This window comes from Silurus meridionalis, chromosome 11, assembly GCF_014805685.1.
Source record: "Silurus meridionalis isolate SWU-2019-XX chromosome 11, ASM1480568v1, whole genome shotgun sequence".
NCBI classification, from domain to species: Eukaryota; Metazoa; Chordata; class Actinopteri; order Siluriformes; family Siluridae; genus Silurus; species Silurus meridionalis.
Genome location: NC_060894.1, coordinates 5,939,773 through 5,965,926, shown reverse-complemented (window position 1 = coordinate 5,965,926; position 26,154 = coordinate 5,939,773). Strand labels below are relative to the sequence as shown.

Genomic DNA, 26,154 nt, shown 5'->3' with positions numbered 1-26,154 from the left:
TGAATGAGGATAAATATGAAGCGATGCTCGTGGGCATTCGCAGATAATAAAAAAAAAGGACAAAAAGTTGGAAGACTGTTACGCTATCATCCTTTCTTACTAACCTTGAAGCAAAAGAATGATTTTTACACTTTCGTTTACAAAGTCACGTTGCATAATCTCAGAGACATCTCAAAGCTTCGGTCATTCACTGGGTCTCTCAAATTCTGAGAAATTCATCAAAGTATTCATATCATTCATCTCGCTTATAAGCTTAACTGACCGTGATACTCTGGTTGATGTAACTATTGTATCTGTTTACAATATCTACTACATTTTTTAACAATCAAGCTTTTTTTAATCATACTACTCCAGATTTTTCAGCTTCCTCACAAGCAGCTCAGCTCCATATACAATCCTTTATACAACATTAATTCACTAAAAAAAAGGATATACGCTCCCTTATTTCCTTTTATCCTTGTGTCAGTTGTAGGGATCCTAAATGATATAATTTTTCCTTTCTTTAATGGGGGCTGGGTCGGTCTGTACCAGGAAATTACATGGGATGAGGTGAATACCAGTATAATTGTGGAGATTTTATTATGCTTTTTAATGCATTTATTATACCGTAATTTCCGGACTATTAAACACACACAAATATAAGCCGCACGCACTGAATTTGACAAAGATTTGTGTTTTAAACATAAATAAGCCGCACCTGTCTATAAGCCTACACAGCTGTCTACATTCAAACTAATGAACTTTACACAGGTTTTAATGAAAGACAGTGTCTGTTACACGGCTTGTATCTAAACAGAAGCCTACCAAGAAAGTCATTGTTCACTGTCTTCCTCCTTCCTTTCACAACTATTTCTCTCGGGAGTTTTTCTTTTGGCATCGTCATGCGTTTAAAAATCACCATCAGTGAAGCTTTTCTTCCGATGCCGTGCAGCTCAGAACACAGGTGAAGTGCGTTTTTCATGCCCGGTTGTTTTCAGCGTGACGAATGATTCGCATTTCCTGTAGACAGTCCGAGTGAGCGGCAGGTCAAATGTCAGAGGAACATCATCCATATTTATGATGTGGTGCGGCCCGATTCAGTGGGAGCACATCTGATTTTATATAAAGAATTTCATTGGTTCACCTGAACCCGTTCTGCAATTTTATTGGTCTAATGTTATGGGGCTCAGTTTTTTGGTTTGAAGTTTGTGAAACCGGGAAAAAACCCAGAAAAATACATAAATTAGCCGCATCATTGTTTAAGCCGCGGGGTTCAAAATGTGGGAAAAAAGTAGCGGCTTATAGTCTGAGAAATACGGTACCTGCTAATGCTGGATTAGTCTATTATTTTGTTGTACACCGTTACAGACAAATGAGCATTACTTTTCAAGAGATATATAGCCTATTAAAAGAGCATTATTACTATCATAATTCATTTATTTCATATTCATTGCTATTGAAATCAATACATTTACTTACTTATGTGTATACACATGGTCGGTGGGTGAATCTAACAAACAATAAGGCTATGTTAATAATTAGAGGTCGACCAATCTTAATGATACCGATAGCTAGGTTGGATTGTAATCTTAAAATGGATACTGGATAAAAAACAAACATAACACTCAATGTGAAATTTCAGTACTGAAATCTATTACAAAAAAGTACTGAATCATAATAGTGTGCTAAAGGAAATAAATACAAATATATTATATCAATAAATATAATTATATGTGTAAATTATAAATAATAAATAGAATATAGCACTCTCTGTGCAGCATGCAGTCTCACGTGTAAAAACAAACAGCATACTGTGTCAGTGATTCGCCTCTAGAGGCCGCTCTCGTAATGACGTCGGACCGGAAGCCGGGAAAACTATCGCTAAACTATGAATTTTTGCGGATTGTTCCAGCAATCAACTGTCAGTGCCTCGACCTCTATTGATAACTAACGGAAAATAGATACAAATACAGATTAAATACAGATATATGAGTAAAACTTTTATTTAAAATGAAATCTGGCGTCGTTTAGATGGCTGTGGGGGTGGGCTATAGTTTGAGAACCCCAGCCCTAAACAATCGAGGTCTTCAGTGACAGAGCAGATTTTTCCAAGTGTTTTTCCTGTAGCATACTGTAGCATGAGCAGCTGTTTGTTGGCTATGTATGTCTCAAAGACAGCATATGCTAGCACCTGACCCTACCTGGTTACTAGGCATCAGGTGATAGGGTAGAACTAGCAGTCAGTGAGAACGGGCAAATTACCAAATTTGTTTAAAATGGGAGTTAAAAAAAATGGAAATCATTTTGCAGCGCGTCTACACCACTCTCTTTGCCACGTCGGTAAAAAAACTTCACAGAAAATGTCAGAAAACAATGCAGTAACTATACAAGGATTACGATATTTCACTTTCCATTTCTTTTTTTTTTTTTCACACTTGAAAGGCTTTCACTTCCTCAGTAGTTTATAAAAACAATGAGTGAATACGGAAAAAGTAGGTCAGCCTTGTTAGAAAAATGTTCTTGGATACTGTAAGAGACATGTACCTTTTTAGGCAGTGCCTTTCAACAGTAATACTGGCATAAGTATAAGTAGAAAGTGTAGCGTTATTTCTGTTATCACCCCATCTTTCTATATATAATTATCGGTGAAAGGTCGACGAGGCAATAGAAATGCTGTTGTTGTGCTGGGGGCAAAACAATGTAACGAATGTAACGAATCTCTCAACTGTCGCATTCATTTTTGCCTGTAAACACAAACTCTGGCACTTTCGACGCCCTCGTTTGATTTAAAGAACGACACATACAGACAGATGCGTTAGATGTCGTTAAGAATGAGAACAGGAAGTGCACATTAGAACAGTCTAATCAAGGACACCTTGACCGTCTCAGGCCACACCCTGGTGTCAAGATACTCCTGGAGACAGAGCGGTGGAGCTGTGATTAAAGATCTTCCAGGCAGATGCATTACTATTTAAATGTAGGGAGACCGTTTGCTTGTCTAAATATGGATCCTCTGCTTAAACGAGTCCTGCAGGCATCACTCCAGAGTCAGCACTTTCGTTCCTCCGAGCTCTGGGAGCTGTGGCTCTGCAGATGGAGCAAAGATTCCCCTCTCAAACCCATTTAACGTCGCTTTCATAAAAAGAACAGTGCAGGCCAGATAGGCTAAAAGCAGCCTGGGGTGGGGACTGAGCCAAAGTGGGATTGGAGCAGGCCAAGCCATGGGAGCTGGGGTTTAACTGGTTGGATGGAGTTGGGTGCTGGACTGATGAGGGGAGTTTTGGAGCTGGATAAAAAAGGGATAACAGGAATTGGGCAGCAGGAGGAAGGCACCGAGCTGGAGGTATATAAGCTGATGGAGCACAGTTGGGACAAGGCCGGATGTGGATTCCAAATCGCTTAGAGAGCCAGAAAAGTTGGCAGAAGACAAAGGCGCTGGTAAGTGAAGGACGAGTGAAGCCGATTTGGTGCTGTGACTAAAACAGTACCTGGGCAAAGAAGAAAGAGTGCAAGATTTGAGACACTTGAAAACGAATTAAAGTTGGATCAGAGGGAGGTATTAAAAAGTTCAGCATGAAACACTGACAATTCAGAAATTCGAGGCAAATAAGATAAAGCAGGTGATTATTAAAAAGCATGAAACAATTAGGTTGTAAGGGTTATGATTAGAAGAAGATCTTCAACCCTCAAAAAAGAAATGGCATTTCCAGTAACAAACCAATGTAAAACCCCAGCTAGCCAGCAGGACGGATTTAAAAGTACTGGGTGTCAGGAGCTGAAGGATTGGTTGCATTGGGTAATGGAGTGCCGTCTGGTGCCGATCGATTCATCATGTTAGGTGTGGTCTGAGGTGTAAAGTGCTCCACAAATGGATGTGTGACACATTTCCTTTTCCATTCGCCCACCCCATTAGTCCTGCATGCTGTCATAGACAGTGATGACAACGCTCCGATAGATCATTCAAAGCATCAACTCCATCCTCAAGCTGCAGGTTCTCCCTACACAAGGCCTGAATTTTGGAGGCTGTTTAAAAATCAATAACAGAAATAAAAGCTTGTATCCGACACATTAAAGGGCTACTCTAGAGCATCAACATGGCAATTAGCATGTAGTGAACACTTCGAATCTGACTAAAATACACTTTAAACAATATGTTTTTCCATTTCTGAACTGTAACAGTTGCTGATGCTGTTCTTGACACTCATCCACCTCTTTGTGCTCCTGCTCAACTGCCCACATTTTGCTCCCACAATCTCGTCTCCTTCTTTACTCGCTGTGTCTCTTTGATAAGCTTCAAGTCTTTGAAGACTCCACAGCTATGCTGTGTGCCTCCTAGCTATCGCACATAAAAAAAAAAAAAAAAAAGGTGAGAGTTTGGAGAAAATATAAAAAAGATCTGCATGCAACTTTCTCCCTTGTGCTCCAGTCTCTATGATTTTTTTTTCACTTGCTGCATCTCCACAGAGTTGCACTCCTTCATTGTCAAATTTGTTTGTGCAGATCATTTTTTTTCAGTGCGCTACATGCTTTCAAAGGAAACGGCTCATTGATCCGCACAGAAGCCTGAAGCAGGAAGAGCTCGTTCGTACTCTTTCCCTTGTACGCTCTCGTCCTCGCTTTAACTAATTCATCTTATGCACAAACTTTAACCAAGGCAAAGATTCACAAGTGGTACCCCAACTAAATCCGAGATCAATAATGTAAACTGTGACAGAATTTACGGGGAAACTTTACCAACCCCTGCTATAACAAGAACTTCTCTGTGCTTCTGTATGTTGGAAATAATTAATTTAGCACTGTTTAGGAGTTTTGGCTACTGTCTTTTTTTTCCCAGGGTTCACTTAGGTTCCCTTCAGGTTTTATTTTTTCTCCCAAACATCAGAAGGCAAATTAGTAGGCGTTTCAGTACTTTAATGAAGTATTTATATTTGGCTAAACTTTAACTTCACTACATTTCAAAGTCAAATATTCTATATTCTGGTCAGACACGCAGCAATCCACCAATCAGGGTCGAGCGCGCGCTCTGTTTTGAACTTGTTTAGATTGGTCCTTGGTGCTACTTATCACCGACATACAGTTTAGCATCAGTTCAACAGCATTTTGAGAGGAATAAATGATGGAAGAAACTCCTGAATTTAACTTGCTTTGTTAATATTAATAGATTGGTGTGTTGAGAGTAACATTAGAGTTGATTAATCAAAGAGTTTTGTGACAAAAATGATAATAAGAACATTATAGTCATAATAAATCTACTTTGAGTGGCAAATACTTTTGTACTTTTGTGCATCTCTACTTTTACTCACCTACATGGTTTGTGTGCTTTGAACACTGCTGGAGGCATGACTATGTGCATTGCAATTTATTGGTCTCCTATATCAGGTGTACCCTGCCCCCTTTCTCCCCTTACACACACACACACACACACACACACACACACACACACACACACACACACACACACACAATCCAGGAAAGGCTCCAGATCCACTGCATCTCTGGTTCCAAGAGGTGCAACAGAAAAGCCTTGATGATGCCAGTGGAATCTGTGGCCAGGAGTCTAGGAGAGCAAACTGGCAATGCTCTCTGTATAGCAGATATGGCAAACTCCTTCCTGTCAATTGGAGCTTCACAACCCCATCATGAGCATCTGTGAGCTCACTCCTCTTATGCAGAAGAGTACAAGTGTTTCTAATATGAGGTTGCATTTTGTGCCTTACATACACACATTAAAATTGCCAAAAGTGTTGCAGACATAATTTAGCTCATCATAAGTATGGTATCGCATTCCCCATTTAGTCCCAGTTTGCTTTAATAAATCCCTTCACTCTTGTGGGAAGATGTTCCACTAGATAATGGGGTGTGCTTGTGGACATTTGTGGTAATCAAACACAAGAGTGTTAGTAAAGTCGGGTCCTGATGAGGAGGTCTCTGGTGCAGTCAGTATTTCAATTCATCCTAAATGTGTTCAATAGAGTTGAGGTGTATAGCAGACCTGTATAGCAGGCCACTTATGATCTTCCTATCCTAATCATGTAAACTGTATCTTCATGGAGCTCGCTTTGGGCACAGGGGCATTACATACACACACACACACACACACACACACACACACACACACACACACACACACACACACACACATATATATATATATATATATATATGTAAATGTAAATATGAAAATATATGTAAAGTTAGAGTTTAGTGCACAAATTAGCACTTTTGGTAGATGCTTAACTGCATTTCATTGCTGTGTACCTCTACTTTGAAATGACAAAGTTCTATCTATCTATCTATCTATCTATCTATCTATCTATCTATCTATCTATCTGTCTGTCTGTCTGTCTGTCTGTCTGTCTGTCTGTCTGTCTGTCTGTCTGTCCGTTCGTCCGCCCGTCTGCCGTCCGTCCGTCCATCATGTTTTCACTTCCTTCACCCCAGCAACACTTGACAGCTGATAGTAATGTGAGGCAGCTAAATAAAGAAATCTTCGATCTGGGTCATCCTCTTGTTACGCTTCCCGCAAATATTGCCAGCACAACTCCGTTTCAAGTGTTAAGTTTAGAAATTGCACCTGGCCAAAAGAAATTGATTCCACCCTCCTCCACGCTGCACTGTGGGAGTTTTAACTATCACAGGTTGCTGACTCGGGGCTATATTTCTCCACACATTTCTTTCGGCTCATCAGTGAACCCGTAACCTCACACTGTTGCATCCAGAGTCCGTCCTGCCGCCGAGAAGCGAGGTACGCAAGCGCCAATCGACACTTCCTGTTTCACCTGTCGTCTCTCGCCTCCGCCGCCTCTCCTATTCTCGCCCCTCTGCCCGTCTTTTCTCTCTTGTCCTCCTTCAACATCTGTCATTCTCTCGGCCACGCTCTCAATCTCTTGCTTCGCTCTGCCTCTCCCCTGCCTCGCCCGCTCCATCTCTTTGGTACAGCCGCTTGCCATTGGGATTTGGAGGAACTGAGTTGAATTATGAAGGAATTTCTCGGCAGCACGATTGGCATCATTTCCTCCTTCACAATAGAACATCATTCTCATATCTTGCAGCGAGCGGGAATGAAAATAGGCCGTGCGCCATTCTTTCTCTCATCCTTTTAAATTGAATTTTTCATATCGCGAGGCCGCCGAGACATCTGCCTTCTTCTTTTAAGAAAAACCCATTTCATGACATGAGAGGTATATACCTGCGACTTGGTGTAAAAAATCGGGGTTCCTTGTAGCATGCATGTGTATTTTTCCATGCTAAATGATCCAAAAAAAAAAACACACACACGCACACATTCCTTACGCAGATGTAAAAATGGAGCCATTTCATCACTGTCACTTTACCTTGACATATCATGCAGATCTTTTCCTTCATCACAACCATACCACACCAGCCCTGTCTTTTCTCCTTCGTCCAAAAGATTGCGCTGCTCAGTCTCCCATCGTGCCTTTGTATTCTCGCCGTGTATCGGCGCAGAGGCTCAAGGACATAAATTGCATCTCGTTTCGTGATATGCAAAGAGGGTTTCCTTTTTAAATGAGTGACAGCGAAAGAGGCAGAAAGTAGTGATCCTGCTAGAGGGAGAAAAAATAGGAAGTAGGAAAGTGGAGTGTTTGTGGAGGGTGGGGGGTTGGGGGCTGGGGATGGGATGATGGAGGGAGAGGCACTAGAGAAATTAATCCTCAATATCCACTCCCAAGGGGGACCTTATTCGCTCTCAAACTTCAATTTTCTGAGTTAATATCTCAATTCGTGGCTTGAAGGCATGCATGGAGCTCACTCTCGAATTGCTTTAAGGACGAGGTACATAATGGGATTGGAGGGCAAGATGACAAGGCTTTTAAGCAAGACTTCTGGAGCTATCTGAAGAATTGTCTTATACATCTCTATTAATAGGCTAGCATGTGTCTATCTCTGATTTGACGGAGTGATGGGACAAAATGTATTCTTCTTTATTCGAAGCATTAACGCCATCCGTCCTCTCCCACTTATGCCATCTAGTGACAAAGGAAGTCATGCGAGTCATTTTCTCTCGCACATGAAATGGGGGTGATGATAAGAAAAATAATGTTTAATTAGAACCCGAGCCGTGCTTTCATCTCCTGTTCTGAGTGAGCGGCCTGCCAGGGCAGCGGAACTAGGACACGTTTTCACTATTGATCTATCGGCGCCAACCTCTGCCTTTGACAAGAGCTCTAACGGTGTTCTCAGAGTGGGAAAAAAAACATGTAGGATCAAGTGAGCATTTAATCGGAGGTGAACTGAGTCTGTTCAATCACAAGAATGGGCAGTATGGGCTTGTTCGGAGGTATCAGAAGGTTTTAAGAACACGGAATAAATAACTCTGTTGTGGTGACTGTATGAACCTCATCCAATTACTACATCCCCTGAGAATGTCATAGCGCATGGACAGTGGCATTTTGTCTGTTTGAAATCTGCAGCCTAATGCAGGTCACAAGAAGGTATGGGTCAAACCCTTCAAAAAGTTTTATCTCGTGACTCACGTATTCAGGAGGCATCCCTGGCTCGCTCTTGTGGCGTTATCTACATCTGCACTGTCGTGTCACTTCAACCTCTCGGAGGTATAATCATGCCGTAAGTGCGAGGTCTGGCTATTTCCTCATCCTGACACCTCTGAGCTGGAACCGTTGGCTCCAAACAACCGAGTGTCTCTATAGCTTCCGTAAAAGGTCGAAAGACATTTCATCTCAGACAATTTCCATTACAAAACTTTGTCCTTTTGGCACCCTGTTCTTCTGCATTGACAGCTTTTTTATTTCCTGTTTTCATTCCCATTTCCGTTTTGTACACTTCAGGATTTAGGGTGGTAATTGGGCTTAGTAACAGCTTGAGTGTCCTTAACAACACAAGTGAAACGCAAGTGGCGGCAAGGATTTTAAGCAGAGCATAGCAAAATAAAACGGACATTAAATACTGAGGAACAGGGAGGAAATTTAGATCAGGCAAATTGGTGAATGTGCTAAAACCCGTATCAGGACCAGAGACTGCTGTAGATGCACAAGAGTAAAGATTTATGAGGTCGTATCAAAAAGTTATTTTGCTATTCTACCCACATGCGTTACCACGTCTGCAAATTCATCAGTTTAGAACAAAGAGCAAATGTTAAATTCTGGGCAAATTTGAGTCGTTTGACATGCAGGAGCTAACTCTGGCGTACGGTGGGGGCGGAAGTGAGATTATGTGGATTTATCTCGGACGATCTTTATGCACAAGTTGGCGAATGATTTCGACATTTTCGGGGGTTGAGCTCTAGGGTCTTCCTGATCTTATGACGACTTTTGCCGATGTTCTTTGGCTCTTGAAGCGTGCGTGCCCACATTGACCCTTTGTGGAAAACATTGGACATACGGCAATGCTGCAACGGTTTGCTCGAGGTGTTTTGAGTGGCATGCGCGCTTCAAGAGCGGAAGAACATTGTTGGAAGACGACGTGAGATCAGGAAGACCTCAACCCTCAACCGCTTAAAATGTCAAAACCATTCAGCAACTTGTGCATGATGATCGTCGGGGAACAATCTGCATGATCTCACTTCTGCACCCGCCTTTCGAACAGATTTGGCTCCTGCGGACTTCGCCCCCTTACTGAAGATGAAGAGCCGGCTCAAAGCTTGCTGAGATTCAGCACGAATCGTAGAAGGTACTTGATACACTTCGAAAAGAGCACATAATCCAGAAATGGCAGGAACACTGGAGGTGCTGTATTGCTGTGCAAGGGGACTATTTTGAAGGTGATAGCGTGTAAACGTAGATCGACAAAAGTACTTTCTTGTAAACAGAGCAAGTCTCAAAACTTATTGGTACCACCTCGTATCACTTCCAGTCTAGAGAGCAAATTTAAGACTGAAAGTTTTTTAAAACTCAAATTAAAGGATTTGTTACTTTGAATCAGGTCACAGCACCACCAAGCTGTCACTACTGAACCCCCAAACAAGGCCCTTAATGCTCCACTGCTCCGTTGTATAAAATGCTATCACTGTAAGTCGTCGGCCTCGTGAGCCGTCTGCGAATACTCTAAATGTAAATGCTATTGATTGCATATAAATTTTTAGTTTCTTCTATTTTGTCATTAAGTATATGATTAGCTAGGTGCTAGTTGTTTCTGCGTCTTTATCAGGCTGGTTTTATATCGCTCTGCATATCTGCTAAGTAACTGAATCTAATGATAAATATTTGAATGTAGCTGCGCAGACATCTAGCTCGCATGCATAAATATGGTGCTAATTGACACGCTAGGCTAAAGAGTTTTAGTAGCTTTCGACAATTAAAATAAACCTATCAGCAGTAAATGTCTTCATGTAGCACTAAATGCCAGCGGTTCTGTAATACAATAACATTATTATGCAGCGCTGGTAACTGCACATGCGGGAGTCAATTTGCTGTTTTCTGATTCACCACTCAATCATTGTTAAATAAAATATAATTAAGAGCAATAGAGTAACTGCATTAATATTTTAATACGAATGCTATGATATTAAGGTTATGCCATGAAAAACAGTTCCATAGGCAATGAGCTTCGATACCAACATGGAAACATTGCACTATTAATTAGTAAGAAAAAGTAAATATATTGTCTTCTATCCTAAAAAAAAACATAATAAGGGGATGGAAATTCGCTGTCTTAAGTGTGAGACAGACCTTCTGGTGAAGCCTGGTAATCAGAAAGCATTGATCCGACATTTCCAATTAACTAACTTGAGGAGGGTTTTTTTGATTACGCATTCATGTGTGGGAGAGAGTGTTTGTCTCTGCTTACTGTGGTGTGATAATGGCTTAAGAGTCAAGATAGATACCCACTATCTCCTGGAGTTCTCATTCAGCCTCCGGGTGCTCTTGCTGGTTCTTTATTGCGCTTACCTGGCTCGCCTTTTGATTTAGTTTCGAAATGAATCACACGAAAATCGGGCTTCTCAAATGTACTCACTCACTCGCTCGGTGAGATGATGCAATTATCCATCCTCTGCTCTGTGGTCTTGCAAAAGCTCTGTTCTGAGCTAAGTGTTTTTGACACCCGTAAGCATTCTTTCGAAACTCACATGGCTGCAAATCTCATCACAGGAGAACTGAAGTGTGCAGGATTTTTTTTTTTTTTACTGGCACCTCAGCACTTAGGCTGCTGATTAAAGACACCGATTGGCTTAAGTGATCTTCTCGGTGCTTTCTAAAAACCTTGATTAGAGCCAAGGCGGATTGAAGCATGAGCCTGGAAACCTAAACATGCAAATAAATCCAGTGCAAAGTCCTCGACAGTTCTTCCAGCGCCGCGCCTGGACGTCATTTTTTTTGGACGAGGACGACTTTGCCCATGGATTCGAAGTCCAGAATTCTGAAGGCACCGGACATCAGTTATCAAAGCACTGGTGGTTATTTCATCCTTGTTATTTCTGCTGTTTCTGAGTGACAGGCTGTAGAGATCCTGCTTGTAGGTCAGTGGGCTAATCGGAGCCTCGAGGTGTTTCTTCATTGAATGACCTCAATAACATGACTGCAGGATATCCAGACGTGCTGACACCAAGACGGGAACTCTGAGATGGGCATTAGTCCCATACTAATGCACATCATCCCTGTGAATCTAGGACTGACTGGGTCAGAGGCACACTATAGGAGCGCAGAGGCTGAGCTAACATATCACCGCTGCGGTTACAATGCTCCGGGGACCTTATTAGTGTACACATCATGTCAAATACAGAGTGCCTGGTGCTCCTGCCTTTTTGTTTTTTTTTGTCATGTATGTAAGCAGAAGACTGAAATCTGTTATCCTAACACACCCATGCTGAGGGAAGCTCTCTGGCCTGGATTTAAAAAAAGAGCACGGTGCGAGGGATTAACCCACCGTGCACCAACAATGTAGAGCATGCCGTCTGGAATAACGGCAGCCAAAACATAAAGAACCACACACTCCAGGTTATAAAGTTAGGAACATAATCAGAAAGGGGAAAGCATTTTTGTATTAAAACTGGCGCATATTCGTCCATTTCTAGTTCTAAATAATGTTATTATGACCGGTGAAGTGAATAACACCGATCATCTCTTCATCATGGCACCTGTGTGCGATATATTAGGCAGCAAGTGAACATTTTGTCCTCAAAGTTGACATGTTTGAAGCAAGAAAAATGGACGAATGTAAGGATTTGATGAGAGCAAAATTGTGACGTCTAGACGACTGGGTCAGAGCATCTCCAAAACTGCAGCTCTTGTGGGATGTTCCCGGTCTGCAGTGGTCAGTTTCCTCTTTCTGATGAGTGTTAACTAAGCACCCCATCACCCAATCAACGATTACACCCATTCTTACAGCACAAAGTCTCCACCTTACAAATCCAAATGAGTAGCGGACTCAACTGTCACCTCTGCGGGTTACAGAATATTAGCACCTTCTGACCAATCGCAAATCAAAAAGATTGCATTAACCTTACACTGTACGCCAACGTTTCGGTAGCGTTCCATCACTGAGGAGATTAACAATGTCAATAACGACGCTGCTGGTCAGGTGACCGCATGGCCCGATAGATTATGTATAATATATGATATATTATAATGGGGTTGCATTGAAATTCAAAGGTCTCGTTTAATGTACGGCGCGATCGTGGCCGGCCTGGAAACAGCTGCTGCCACTCAAACGTCGTGAATTATTAAAAGTCAGATATATTCCGATGACAGTGATGAAAATGCTTTTAGAAGTGCATAACAATGAGTTAACGGTGATAAATTATACATCCTCGGTGAGTCGCACAGGAAAAGCACAGTCACTCACGGAAAAAAAAAATGCAAGCGCTGTGAATTTTAAGGCATTATTCCCTGCTTTCATTTGCTTAAAATTAAAAGACTATTATAGCTCATAATAATACCTACTTCAGCACTCAGGTTTAGCTGCGGCTCTCTCGGCACTTCCCGTGAGTATTGCACACCGTTTCTGGTTTATTGCTAGAAACTCGGATTTTGTGGTGCTTCTGTTATTCTCAGCTCAGTTCGATGTTTGGATTCAATTTTACGATATCAAATTGATTTACAAATACTTACTATATATATATATATATATATATATATATATATATATATATATATATATATATATATATACACACATACACAATGATATTATGATTTACATCATAATATTATGAGCAGTGAAGTGAATAACACTGATTATGTCTTCATCATGGCACCTGTTAGTGTATGGGATAAATTTGGCAGGATGTGAACATTTTGTCCTCAAACTTGATGTGTTGGAAGCAGGAAAAATGGGCGAGCATGGTCTGCAGTGGTCAGTATCTATCAAAAGTGAGGGTCAGAACTGTTCTGGCAGCAAAAGGGGGATTAACACAATAGTAGGCAGGTGATCATAATGATATGCCTGGTCAGTGTATACACAGGGTCAAACTGTAAGCAGCAGCTAATCTGTTCATCAAGTGAATACTAATGTGAGATGTGTTAGTGGGTTGGGACGCCCCCTAACATAGCAGCATACACTAGCAGCATACACTAGTGTAATAATGGCATGTCTAAAGTCCTGGGATGAGCACGGGACAGTCTTTTACCACTATAAGCAGCTCCAGGTGAGAGGATCCACTGAAGCATGAGTTTGAGTCCACCAAATGAATATGCAAATGTACACTGATAAGGCTCACTTTCTTCTGCTTTTCTAAGCAGCACTATGCAAGAATGCACACACACACACACACACACACACGCACACACACACGTCTCATTTGGCATGGTTCACTTTTGATTAAGCCTTGTTCATATCTCTGTGAACAGTGTTAAGTGATAAGGGGAAATAAGACACCAGTTGAGGGATGTGAAATATAGAAGCTTTTAGACAATCGCCTCTTGCATCATAGCAGTTCCTTGTCGCTAGTTTAATACGCTCTAGGCTTCACCTTGTGTACCTTTTGTCACGTAAAGCTTTACTCTAAAAGGTCACACTTTGTAGAGTCATTAAAGGTATACTACAACTACATTTACCAGGTAAAAAAATCAATATTATGCGTACTACAGATTTAACTCTGATATGTCCACATCGTCAATTTAAATACAGAGAGCGTGAAGTGGTAATGTCTTACACTTGGGATGTAACCGAATACGAATACATCATTCGGGCGGAACGGATAATGTGTTTTAAACAGATACAAGTGTAGATACGAGCAGGAGACACACTATATATTTAGTATGGTGTGTAAATTGCTGAAACAAAGTGCAGCAGTGATGTGCGTGGGCTATCTGGAGTGGCGGCTTTATAAACTTTTGCGTCTTGCTGTGTTTTTTTTTTTTGCGAGCCAGTTTGTGATTGGATTTGGATGGATTTGTTTTGGAGCTCAGTAAGACACTGTTAGGTCAAGCTACTGAAGCGCATCACGAGTAATGCCCTGTTTATATCGTGCTAATGAACATGGTTATGCATCACGTAACAGTGAACAAATCTGGGTCATGTGACTAGGTGGCTCCTATTCATATTTGCAGAGGTAGAAAGAGTAATACAATATTCCATGCAAGTGAAACTACTGTTACTTCAATGACATTTTACTTAAGTGCAAGTGGGGGGAGTACACAGTACAAGGTGGTATCAAAAGGTTTCAAGAATAGTTTTGTAACATGCCAGTGGATGGCAAAATAGTGCTGCACGCACAGTCACAGGGAGCACCGACCTTCATAAGTCAGTGTGCCAAAAAACATCATCTTGTATACATCGGGAGATGTGCAACAGGTGATATTCTGACCATGTGTGTTACCACGCCTGCTATTCTGCCCATGTGTGCACACTGTCACCGAGCTCTCCTCACACGCTAGTTTCTCGCCGGCAACAACATGATCACTGCGGAAATCCAGTGCGAATCGCAGAAAGTGCTTGACCCGCTTCGAAAAAAAGACTTCTAAGACATACTCCAGAAATAGCAGGAACGATGGGAGTGCTGTATTGCTGTGTATTGCTTTTTATCGTAGATAAATAAAGTACTTTATGATATCGAGAGAAATCGCAAATGCAGATTCGGACGGCGAGCGTATGCACTGAACAACTTTCGTTTTGATTTCGCTTTCAGCTGGATCCGCATCAGTGGTGCCTGTTTTGTCTGTCTCCAGCTTTCTTTCTTGTTTAGCGTGTTTGTTTTCCACCAATCAATCGATCAGGTTCTGGACGCGAAATTATTCTCTTTGCATTGAATTTATAACGGATTTGATTCAAAATGTAGTTAAGTACAAGATTTCAAACAAAACATATTTAAATAAAGAAGTAAATACAGATTCTAAAGACAACTTTAAAAAAGTTATTGAAAAAAAATATTCGATTAGAGTAACATGAGTAAATGTAATTTACTTCCCAACACTGCATATTTGTACGTGTTTAGATTGTTATCTGGTAATCATCGATTCATATTTAGTTCATATTCAGGATACACTTTTTTTTAGAGAGAGAGTTGAGATGGTTTCCTGAAATACATGATCTCTATATCTCTTTCTCTATCACGCTCTCATCTGTCTCTCTCTCACGCTCTCGTCTGCAGAAATCTGTCTGGCAGCCACGATGAACATGCCGTGCATTCACTTATACATCACCTGGGCTTGTGAAAGCTTGTGTAATGCCATGGTTGAAAGAGAAACGCGCCGTAACCTGTCAGCTGTAAACTGCTGTAAATCAATAACAGCGCACAGAGGAAGCACTGACTGGATTCGCTACTAACTCCTATGATCTCTCTATGATGTGCTCCAGTACGTTGTATTACTGCTCAAACCTGTCTCTCGTACTGTGCCATACTGGTGCCATGATGTTTCCTGCACACACACCCACAGGAGAAAAGAAAAGATGAGATAAAATGAAAGAAACTCCATTATCACGTATGACAAAGGTTAAACATACATATGCATGACTTTCTTTTTTTTTACTACTCATTCATAATGGATATCCGAGCAGGGTCGTCCCTGAGCATGCTTTATTAACGCTTGGACTCACAAAAGAGACGTCGCGTTGAAACCAAATGACCAGGTGGCCCATTTGTCACTTCTCGAAACCAGACATTAATTAGTTCATCAGATGAATAAAAAAACAGGTGTAATTAACGTAGATACACGCCGATTCTGACAATATCCCACCGTTGTTTTTTTTTTTTTTTCATGTTTAACCCTGGGTGGTGTTCTTTTCTTTTCACTGTAAGTATATGCATTACAGGGTTTTAAAAAAGTGTGTGTGGTATTGCTAATACGCGATTTCGTTCATTCTTCTTTTGGTTTCGAAATGAAAATCGGACAATTTTTTTTTTTTTTAACCATAAAAGTAAAAAAAAAAACATTGCCTTGTTTTTAGCTGCTTCGCCACAGAACATAAAAAAATATAATATTTATAACAAGTCAAACACGCCTACTGATTGAGTTGCATGGACCTGAAAGTAAGTTGGAATGAAGTTATTGAGGCTATTTTAATTAAATCTTCGACCGCAGCACCTCCTTTAATTATTGTTTAAAATCCAAAATCACATTCGCAAAAAAGACGACGACACGAGCCTCTCTGATTGAATCCTTTTCACCAATCATTAATTATTTCCCGTTGCAAATAAAGGCGTAAAAGAGTTATCGAGTGTGCCGGAACATCCCCGCATGCATTAGCAAAAATTTCCTGCGAATCCATGAAGTCTCTAAATGTGCTTTGACAATTTGAGACCCAATTATTATGCCAACTTGATATTAGCATTGACACGGTACTATCTGGAGGCTGAAGAAGTGTTATCTTCAATTACCTGATCATTTTTCGGAGGGAGCGGATAATCCGTGAAATAGACTGTTTGGTTATAAAGAGAGAGACACGAGGGCTATCTGTATTTTTTATTTATTTATTTATTTTATTTTTTTTACCTCGCCTTCCACAGTTGGGGACATTTCATTAGCTTAAAGAAGAAGCAACAGAAGAAGAAGCAGCAGCGGCGGCTCCTGAAGCCTTGATAAAATGACACTTAGTTTGAAAGGCTTCCTGGGAGAATAATGCTGGCCTTGGTTTTTACTTCAGTAAGGAACCGATGTGATGTACTATTAAGAAGTGGCAAAGAAGCTTTTTCCCCCCAGAACAAATGAAGGGGATGTTATCTCCAGGGCCACAAAAAGCAGCACTTGGCGCAAAAAAGAACAGCGCACACAAACCTGTCATATGGCCCACACGCTGGTCCCTCTCTAGAAATAGACGTAAAAGCAGGTCATTATCTTTAACCCCATCTATCAGGGCGAAGGCAGCGTCTTCCATCAAAGGTCCACAGATGTCGCTCCTCTTCGAGTGAACGTGCCCACTAACGCTCCTCTAAACTGCAGATTAATGAGGCCTGCCTTGCATGTGCTCCGCACTCGCTTTCAATAACAGGAACGATTTTGGGAGAAGCTGCACCGAACAACGGCAAGCAATTTAGCTGAACTATGCTTGCTTGCTTTCGCCATAAATCTCCACAGTCGTTTGGCGTGCCACTGTATCTCCGATTCAATGGGAAGGGAAGAGACACTAGCGAATCTTTGCCGCGGCTCTTTAGGATCTCCTCGGCTGACTCATCATGTTTTCACACGTGTGCCTGTAGGAGCTCACGTTTACGTTTGCACACATTCCACACCTTACATATTAACAGCTAATGTGTCTAATGTGGTACGTTTCCGTGCTCGAGCGCGTTGTAGTTTGTTTGCATCGAATTTTCACAGATTTTTGGACATCCATCAAAACAACCTTGGGAAAAGTGATAACATCTATGTTGACTTAGAAATAATTTTAAATAATAATCTATTGAAATTAATTTGGTTGCAGCCAAAGATAGAAAGCATCGATTGAATAAACATTGCTTCAGCCCCACACCTCCTCTTTCTTCCGTCTATATCAGGCGTCAAAATGTATTGTTTAACTGACAACCTAAAGGAAAATAACGTTTGCGACCCAATAAAGCAGAGTGCGCCACTAAATCCAGCTCCAGATTTAATATGCACGGTGGAGTCTGATGGAGGAGATAAGGGGGATGAAAGGCGCTGGCATTTGCAGGTGGGACAGATAATAAAGGAGCTCTCGAGGAGAGCCGAGGCCGGCAGCGTCGCCCGGCTGCTCTGCTCGAGAAAACGGTGTCCTGGTGAATGCCTCCATTTCCCTGCTGGCATTTCGGTGGCATTTTGATATGAGCATCGGAAGGATCCCAGGGGAGAGAGGGGAGAAGAAATCCATTAGATATGTAGAAAAAAAGGCTGGGTTTTTTTTTTGGTTTCATGCTGCCAACCTAGACGTTTGAGATGAACAAAAACGGGTTGTCGCAAGAAAGAATATAAAGGAATAAAAAAATATTGGATCGATAGTGCTCCATTTTGAGTCCGTTGCAAACTCATTTGTCACCTGTCTCTTGTGGTGTGAGAATAAAAAAATAAAAATACATAAATGTAGCAATGCTGTTGCAGTCTTGCCCTTTTTGTCTGCAAGGTAGCGACCTTTTTGTTTTTTTTCTGCAGAAATATAATGTTTGTGTGCACTTTCAGTTACATAATGGAGATTGAGGCAACGCCGTGTGAGCAGGCGAGAATGCGTTCCGATCCTGAATTATTCAGGAAGGCTGCCGCCGCTCTCCTTCACCCGAGAAACCTCCCAGCGCTGATTCATGAATGGAGGGGAGTGCAGTGGCCACGGTATCACAGGCGTGCACTGTTAGCAGCTCCGGAAATCACTCGCCTCCGCTATGCAATCTCTTCCCTTCACTTTGGCTCATTCAGTCAGCTCAGGGTGTGCGAGCTGGCTCGCCTTTGCTATTCTCTCTCTCTCTCTCTCTCTCTCTCGCGCGCCCCTTTTTCTCCATTATTTCCATACTCTTTCTCCTACCTCTTTCTGACTCACCAAATCCAGCATGGCTGTCCGACGCTGCAAATTGTTTCATGTAAAAGGTGCATACAAACAAATCCATCCGTAAATCATTTGAATGAAATCTGCTGCTCAGGTAAATGCAGTTAGTTAGAGTTCAATGCTAACTTGTTTAGTCTCTGTTCACTCCTGATCACTAGATAATATATATATATATATATATATATATATATATATATATATATATATATATATATATATATATATATATATATATATGTAATTATATTATATAATAGATATTCCAAGATAAAATGTGGTGCATTATTTAAATTTTAGATCCCGGTCAGGCATAACATCATGACCACCTTCCTAATATTGTGTTGGTCCCCCTTTTGCTGCCAAAACAGTCAACAATTCTTCAGCAATTTGAGCTACAGGAGCTCATTGGATCGGACCACACGTGGCAGCCTTCGCTCCCCACTGGCATCAGTGAGCCCCGGCCGCCCATGACCCTGTCGCTGGTTCAACACTGTCCCTTCTTTGGATCACTTTTGATAGATACTGACCACTGCAGACCAGGAACATCCCACAAGAGCTGCAGCTTTGGAGATGCTCTGACCCAGTCGTCTAGACTTCACAATTTGGCCCTCATCAAACTCGCTCAAATCCTTACGCTCGCCCATTTTTCCTGCTTCTAACACATCAACTTTGAGGACAGAATGTTCACTTGCTGCCTAATTTATCCCACACACTAAAAGCTGCCATGATGAAGAGATAATCTGTGTTATTCCCTTCATCTGTCAGTGGTCATAATGTTATGCCTGATCAGAGCATACGCTTTTAAAATCGGTTATTTATTTAATTACACAGTAATATAATAATAACATATTATAAACATCTTGCAAAACCAATCCAGAGCAAATCTATCAACTAAAAAAAAGAAGACTAAAAATTTAATTAAGCTAAAAGTAATGGCACCCTACAAAAGACGGAAGCGGTAATGGCTCTATAATATAATGAGTGATGCTTCTATAATAGTTGGCTGAGTAGAATTACGTGAAGATTTAGAGCACACTGCAATTATTCATCGTGTCCATGTTTTCAGAATGTTTTGAGCCTTTCGTAGGCTTAGCTTAATCATATTGTACTTGATAATGTATGTCTGTTTGCCATTTATTAACCTGCATGTGCGAGTACGAGAAAGAAATTCTTGTAAATCAAGCATCAATTAGACAGTTAAATTTGGCCTATGAAAACATTGACTAAAAGAGAGAGAGAGAGAACGATTTTTCATTAACACTGACGAAACAGTACTGTGGAAGTGAGGCTATTTCTGAACTAGGAAAGATGTTGCTCTGTTCTGGAGCTCTTTAACACAAAAGCTCTGCTGCTGGGTGAGTGTGAGGGCCAGGAGCATGGTGGTGTTGTGCAAGCCAAAGACTCCTCTGTGCCATCGTGATATCTTCATCTTAACAGCCTCTTGGTGTGAAGAGAGACTGGAATTGTGCTATGTCTCTCGGCCCCCTCTCCACGTCTCTGTCTCGGCTGGAGGATGAGTGTGTCTGTCACTCACTGTTGGCGGAGAGGAAGCTCTTGTCTGACACGCTTCCATTAGTGGAGAGACTGTTCAATTACCTCAGATCGCAATGTTTAAACCCTGCCAATTACTGATACATCTTCCTTTTAAATTATGCATACGATGGGCTGAGCTCGTGTGTGCAATGACTCTATCCCTCTCTCCCTTTTGACACTGTGCCTGTCTTCCAGACTGTCTGAATTACAGAAGAGCCTGGAGATCTGGGCCAGTCGTCGCCACTCCTTTGTTAAACCAGAATCCCTTTGCAGCATTCGACTTTAGCACGTCTCCTCTAAAGGCTATGCAATGGCTGCAGGTGCTGGCACCGAGCAGGCGGTCTTCAGACTGGCACCCACTCCGTCTCTCTCTCACTTTGCTCGCAGAACACACCTTGTCTCATCCCCTTGTCTCCTAGCAACCCTGGCTGTCTCGATGGCCCAGGAGGCATCCCTGGATCTTGGCTCGGTGCGACTGTATCCCTTTTATTTTAACCCCGTCTCCTTCTGCCAAACGTGTCTGCTATGTGACCCAGTCTCTCATGAGACTGTCAGATGACTTACGAGTTGAGTGTAAAACATGCAATCATAATATTCATACATATGAATCATAATCTCGACCATTTGGCCCATAAGGGGAATTACATTTTATCCTCATAGCAGCAAATTTGACATCAAAGGCACTATTTTGCATTCCCAAACAAAGATTGATCAAATTACAGTTTCTTTATTTATTATTGTTTATTGTCCTCTGTAAAGTCAAAGTAACTTTTTTAAATAATTCCTTTATTTTGTTCAGTATTTTTTTAGAGCCAAAACTTATTAAATAATGTCAACTATGTGCTTGTTTGATATTAGCAAAGTCAATGATATATTTACAGACTGATTATAAAATGATGAAAACACAACATTCTCCATTTGCCTTGACAGAAACAGGAGGAGACTGTCAATTAGTAAGATTGTGAGGAAATAATACGTAGATTGCCAATGTGAGATGAAGGAGGTGGGCGGGGCTTTTTACTCTGCAACGGTTAGTTTTTGCAGATTCACTGTGGCTCGTTGACAATTTTCTTTTTGGCTGGGGGAACAGAAGATTGCTCTTTCGAACACAAAATGTGTAAAAGCAAACAAATCACTTTACTATCGAATTAACCTGCATTTCTGCATGGCATGGCGCATCTGTTATGTCGGATAATGCATAAACTCAAAGTATGCTCTAAGTCATTAACAACTAAACAGAAATATATATAGAAAGACGCGGAGAAATAATATCCATCAGGTTATCTGATTGTTAGTTCTCTGTTTCTCTCATCTCTCACTATACCTCCATCAGTGATCTGGCCACTTTAATAAATAATACAACACATTTATTGCTATGTTGCATCCTCAAACAATTTTCTTAGGCAGAAAGAAAAAAGCACCACTGTGAGACAAGCATTATTACCAGTGAATTCAAGGAAAATTAATTGAATCATTTTCAAGTCAGCGAGCCCACCCCCCAATAGGTAATTGTTTCTGAGTCAGTGGCCATGGCAGAAAGTGTGACCGTGGAGAGATGACTGCCTACACACACTCATGCAGATCTAAACAAAGCCTACAGCCAGCCATGCAGGCCCACCCTGGGCCATAATGTATAATACAAATGCACAATGAGCGCTAATCAAATTCGCATAGGCTTCATCAAATCCAGCATGGCCCCTCGAGTTAAACGGCACACCGAGTTGAGCGCCTGCCGAATGCAGATCAAATGCGTATCCCTTATCAAACTGAAACCAGGCTAGACTCATTCTCTAGGCATTCTCTAATGGCACACAAAGCCATGACTAAGAATGCAGGCTTTATTAGATCTGCGGATCTATGATCAAGGATTCTGCCTTTGAAAAGTGCAACTGAGCAGAGATCAAAAGCGCAAACTTCCTCCAAATCTATAGCGGAAAAATTAAAGACACTGACTTCCAAACCACAGACAGTCCTGATGACACAAAAGGCAATGGCACGACACTGTTCTATTGCAACCTCATGACATAAAAATTTTAAATATAAAAAAGGGTTTACATTTACAGTAGGTGGATGTACGGATGGATCAAAGGATAGTGAAAAAAAAAAGACTGAACCAAAATAAAAATAAAAACAGTCAACTACTCTAACTAATTATTAATGAAACAAATACATAGGTGAATATGAAAAATGAAATCAAAATAAAAAAACAACATGAATAAACAAATGGATGGATGGATGGTTGGATGTATGGATGGATGGATGGATGGATGGATGGATGGATGACAAGTGGGTTTAACCCAACAAGCAAATGTTAAATCTTGAACCTTTCCAGTGAAAAAAATAAATATGCACATATAAATAAATATAATTCATACCAATATGTTTTGAGTGATAAAATGAACTACATTGACTCGCATACCACAGACAGTCCTGATGAAACAAAACCAGCATGGCTTTATTTAATTAAAAGCTTAAAAGCGATGCCTTTTCATTAAATTATCTGCGTTTTTGCATAGAAACTATGAACACAGTTCAAAGAACATCTTCACAGAGCTTTTAATACACGATGCAAAGAGAGGCAGAGACACGTGGCATAAAACCATTACAGAACAGTTTCTCGGTTCATCAGTTAACCATCCACTGAATCTGTGCTAAGAGATTAAAGTTGGTGGAGGTTTTGTCCGAGGGGCGTATAAAGCAAACGATGGCTGAAGGCCATGGCGACAGCACAGACAGGATCTACACTGGAGAGATTGAAATTCAGCCCAGTCAGTCTGTCTGGAAACACATCGATATGAGCCGGGGCAAATATTTCCATGCTTTGTTGTGCAAGTAAAAATAAAAAGAGCAGTCAATAGCAATGGCAATTTTTTTGCTTTTTATTACTTTGCATTTTGTCCAGGGGGCCCTTCTTCGGAACAAGGCGAGCTTAAGTCCGGAAGCTTGAATTAGTTCCATGCACAGCGTTTGGCTTTGAGGCTCCGAATCATAGCTGATTTTAGCCTGAGTGGTTTAAGAGTCAGGCCATATCAAGCTGTGCTGTGTGGGTAGTGCCTATATGGGGCACTGTAGCCCTCACATGGGTCTCCTTGCTGCCATGGCAACTCGCAACGCAGAGCTGACTGATTTAATCCCCAGCTGTGCTGCTATGGCAATCGTAGAATAGGGGACAAGAGCGGTTTATCAATTCAGAGCCCATCTGAGCTGCTATGCCAATGACAAGAAATCAGGATGGGCTCAGTGTACGCCCCTGAGGAATCCCAGCTGTGCTGTTATAGCACAAAATACAGCCTGGGAGCCATGCAGATGTGCCCAGTCCCTCAGCAGCGATGCCCGGACACAAGACACACAGATCATACACTCATTATGTGTTCTTCACGCTAGTTTTCCCTGAAGTAGAGCAAAAAAAAGCAAGACAGCTAAAGATCCTGACAATGCATCCTGAAGCAGGCCTTTAAAAACAGAACTCCAGTGACGGCTTCGTCGTAATTAACTTTATCAGACGTCAATGCAGGTCGCTCGGTACTGCACGTCTCTCACAAGTGAATACAGCATACAGTGCTTGGGAAATCTCCAGTGAGTTTTTTGTCTGGTTCATATAACACTTGTCAAATTATAGTTGGCAATTTATATGGATGCTAATCAGTAGCAATATTTCCCTGGGCAAAAGGCTTCAATTTCCGTAAATCATTTTAGTTATGACATGAGAAGCAAGAAAAAAGAACAAGGGCAATAATACTAGTAATAAAACTAATAAGAATAATAAGAAAATACTTCTTTCCACTACAGCATACAAAGGCATCCTATATTACTGTATGCTTCCAAATTTGTGGTATGAGCCTTGCATGGGTGTGATGGTTAGTTGTTTGTAACCTTTTGGCCATATCTTGTAAATTTTCAAGCCTCCGTTCATTTAAACAAATAAAAGAGACCAGATTTACCTTCACAAACTTATATGTAACCGTACCTTTGCTTGTCTTTGGAGAAACCTACAGTGAGTAAGGTTTAATGCAGCATGCATTTCTAGGGACGATATATCCACACTAATGCATGACGTTATCACCGTAACAACATACCTTTTTATTGCACAGATGGCCATCACTGGTTAATAGGGAAATTTACACAGCGTGTGTAAAATAACATGCTGGTTAATGCATTTTTGTTTTTATTTTGGTGGTATACGAAATTCATGCTTGCTCTCTGCTGCCTGAAATTTTACCACAGAAATCAGAAATAAAACTCTTGCGCTGTTTCACAACCCAACAATTATGTGTTGTTTCACCACCCAGTTTTACCCTTCACACTTGACTTGGTGTACAACGTATTATTTACAAGTTTCCAAAAATGTCATTAGGCACCGGACGACACAACACCCACGTCCACGCCTTCGTCTGTGAGAACCTATTACTGCTGTGTGTAACTGATTCAAATCATAATGTGAGTGTGCAACGCATGCCTGTTAAACCTATTTCCCATCTTTTTCTATTTTTATTTTATTTTCAGGAAGTTTGAACTCTATGAAAGCATCTCCAAAAAGCTGTAGTAAATGAAGTATTAAGTATTTATGTCTGGTTCCTCTCAAAGTTTCTTTCTCTTAAGGGTGAAAAAATTGAAAAACAAAAAAGCGCAGTTTCCTACTATTTTTTCCTCAGGGTTTTGTTTTTTAAAAGCACACAAAATGCTATGAACTATTTTGTACATTTTTCCAAAATATTTCAAAACGAGGGCTCGTTGGACTTTCATGTACACAGCCCCACACTGGGAATTCGTTCATAAGAAATAAGCAGTCTACATCCACAGGCTCTCTGATTACACTTCGGATTACATTAAGGTATTACTGATTGCTTTCTGTCTTCCCCAAGGAAAACAATCGATATTATTCTCGATTCGCTGTGATGTAAGAAGCAATTCAACATTAATTGCTCTTTCGGGTATACTGTTGTTTTGCTTTGATATTGGCCATTGGATCGTTACTACTGTAATGCTGTAAGACTGTTGCGCGGGTCACCAGTGCGGCTCGGCGTATGTCTCCGGGAGTGAGGCGGTGGAGAGGATTTGACAGAGTGGGTCTGAGGCATTAGCATAACGCCGGTGAGAGTGGAGAGAGGAAGATAGACAGGCTCAGTGAGCAGCAGGGCAAGTCTGCTGCTCACCTCCCTTATCAGTCTGCAGGGCCAGGCTTCAGAGAGAGAAAAGAGAGGGGGCTGGCAGAGAGAGATGGAAAGAGAGAAAGACAGATAGCGAGATGGAAAGAGTGAGAAAGAGAAGGAGAGTGAAGGCAGAAACAGAGGTAGCCAAGCAATTAATTGTCTTCACAGCCTGGCATTTCATTTCAACACTCAAGCAAAGAAAGTCTATTACAGGAACAGGATGATCATTAAAACCCACCAGTAATCACACTAACACTCTCTCACACACACACACACACACACACACACACACAAACTTCCCCCCTTTCCTGTATTGTCATCGACCCTCCAAAAACAGTCATTTTCTCCTGCTTTACAGTCACTGGACTGTAACCAGTAGATTGAAAAATAATAGCAGTTCTGATAGCCCCCCAGGCAATGGCCATGCATGCAGATAGATAGATAAAGCATTTCAAGTTTGGAACTCGGGTGGACCCCAAGAGCAAGGTAGCGTAGGCTTAATTTCTGAAATAAATGTCTGGCAAAGAGGGAAAGGCAGGGATTGAGACCCCGCCTTGGGCTCTACCACTTCCGGACTGAGTTGAGTGAAATGCAAAACTAGTAGACGGGAGAAATATGAGTTTGGGCAATGAGACAGAGCAGGGGAGAGGAG

General features: G+C 41.3%; 1 protein-coding gene across 3 annotated transcripts in view; it reads right to left on the bottom strand.

The window, feature by feature from the left end:
* pcdh1a (protocadherin 1a) overlaps positions 1 to 26,154 on the bottom strand; it is an 84,759-nt gene that overhangs the window by 36,580 nt on the left and 22,025 nt on the right. Inside the window, exon 4 of one of the 3 annotated variants that reach the window (XM_046861925.1) lies at positions 15,713 to 15,752. The exons of the other annotated variants lie outside the window; for them this stretch is intronic. Coding sequence (XP_046717881.1) covers positions 15,713 to 15,752 — 40 coding nt within the window. The remainder of the gene's footprint in view (positions 1 to 15,712; positions 15,753 to 26,154) is intronic. 3 annotated transcript variants of the gene reach the window in all.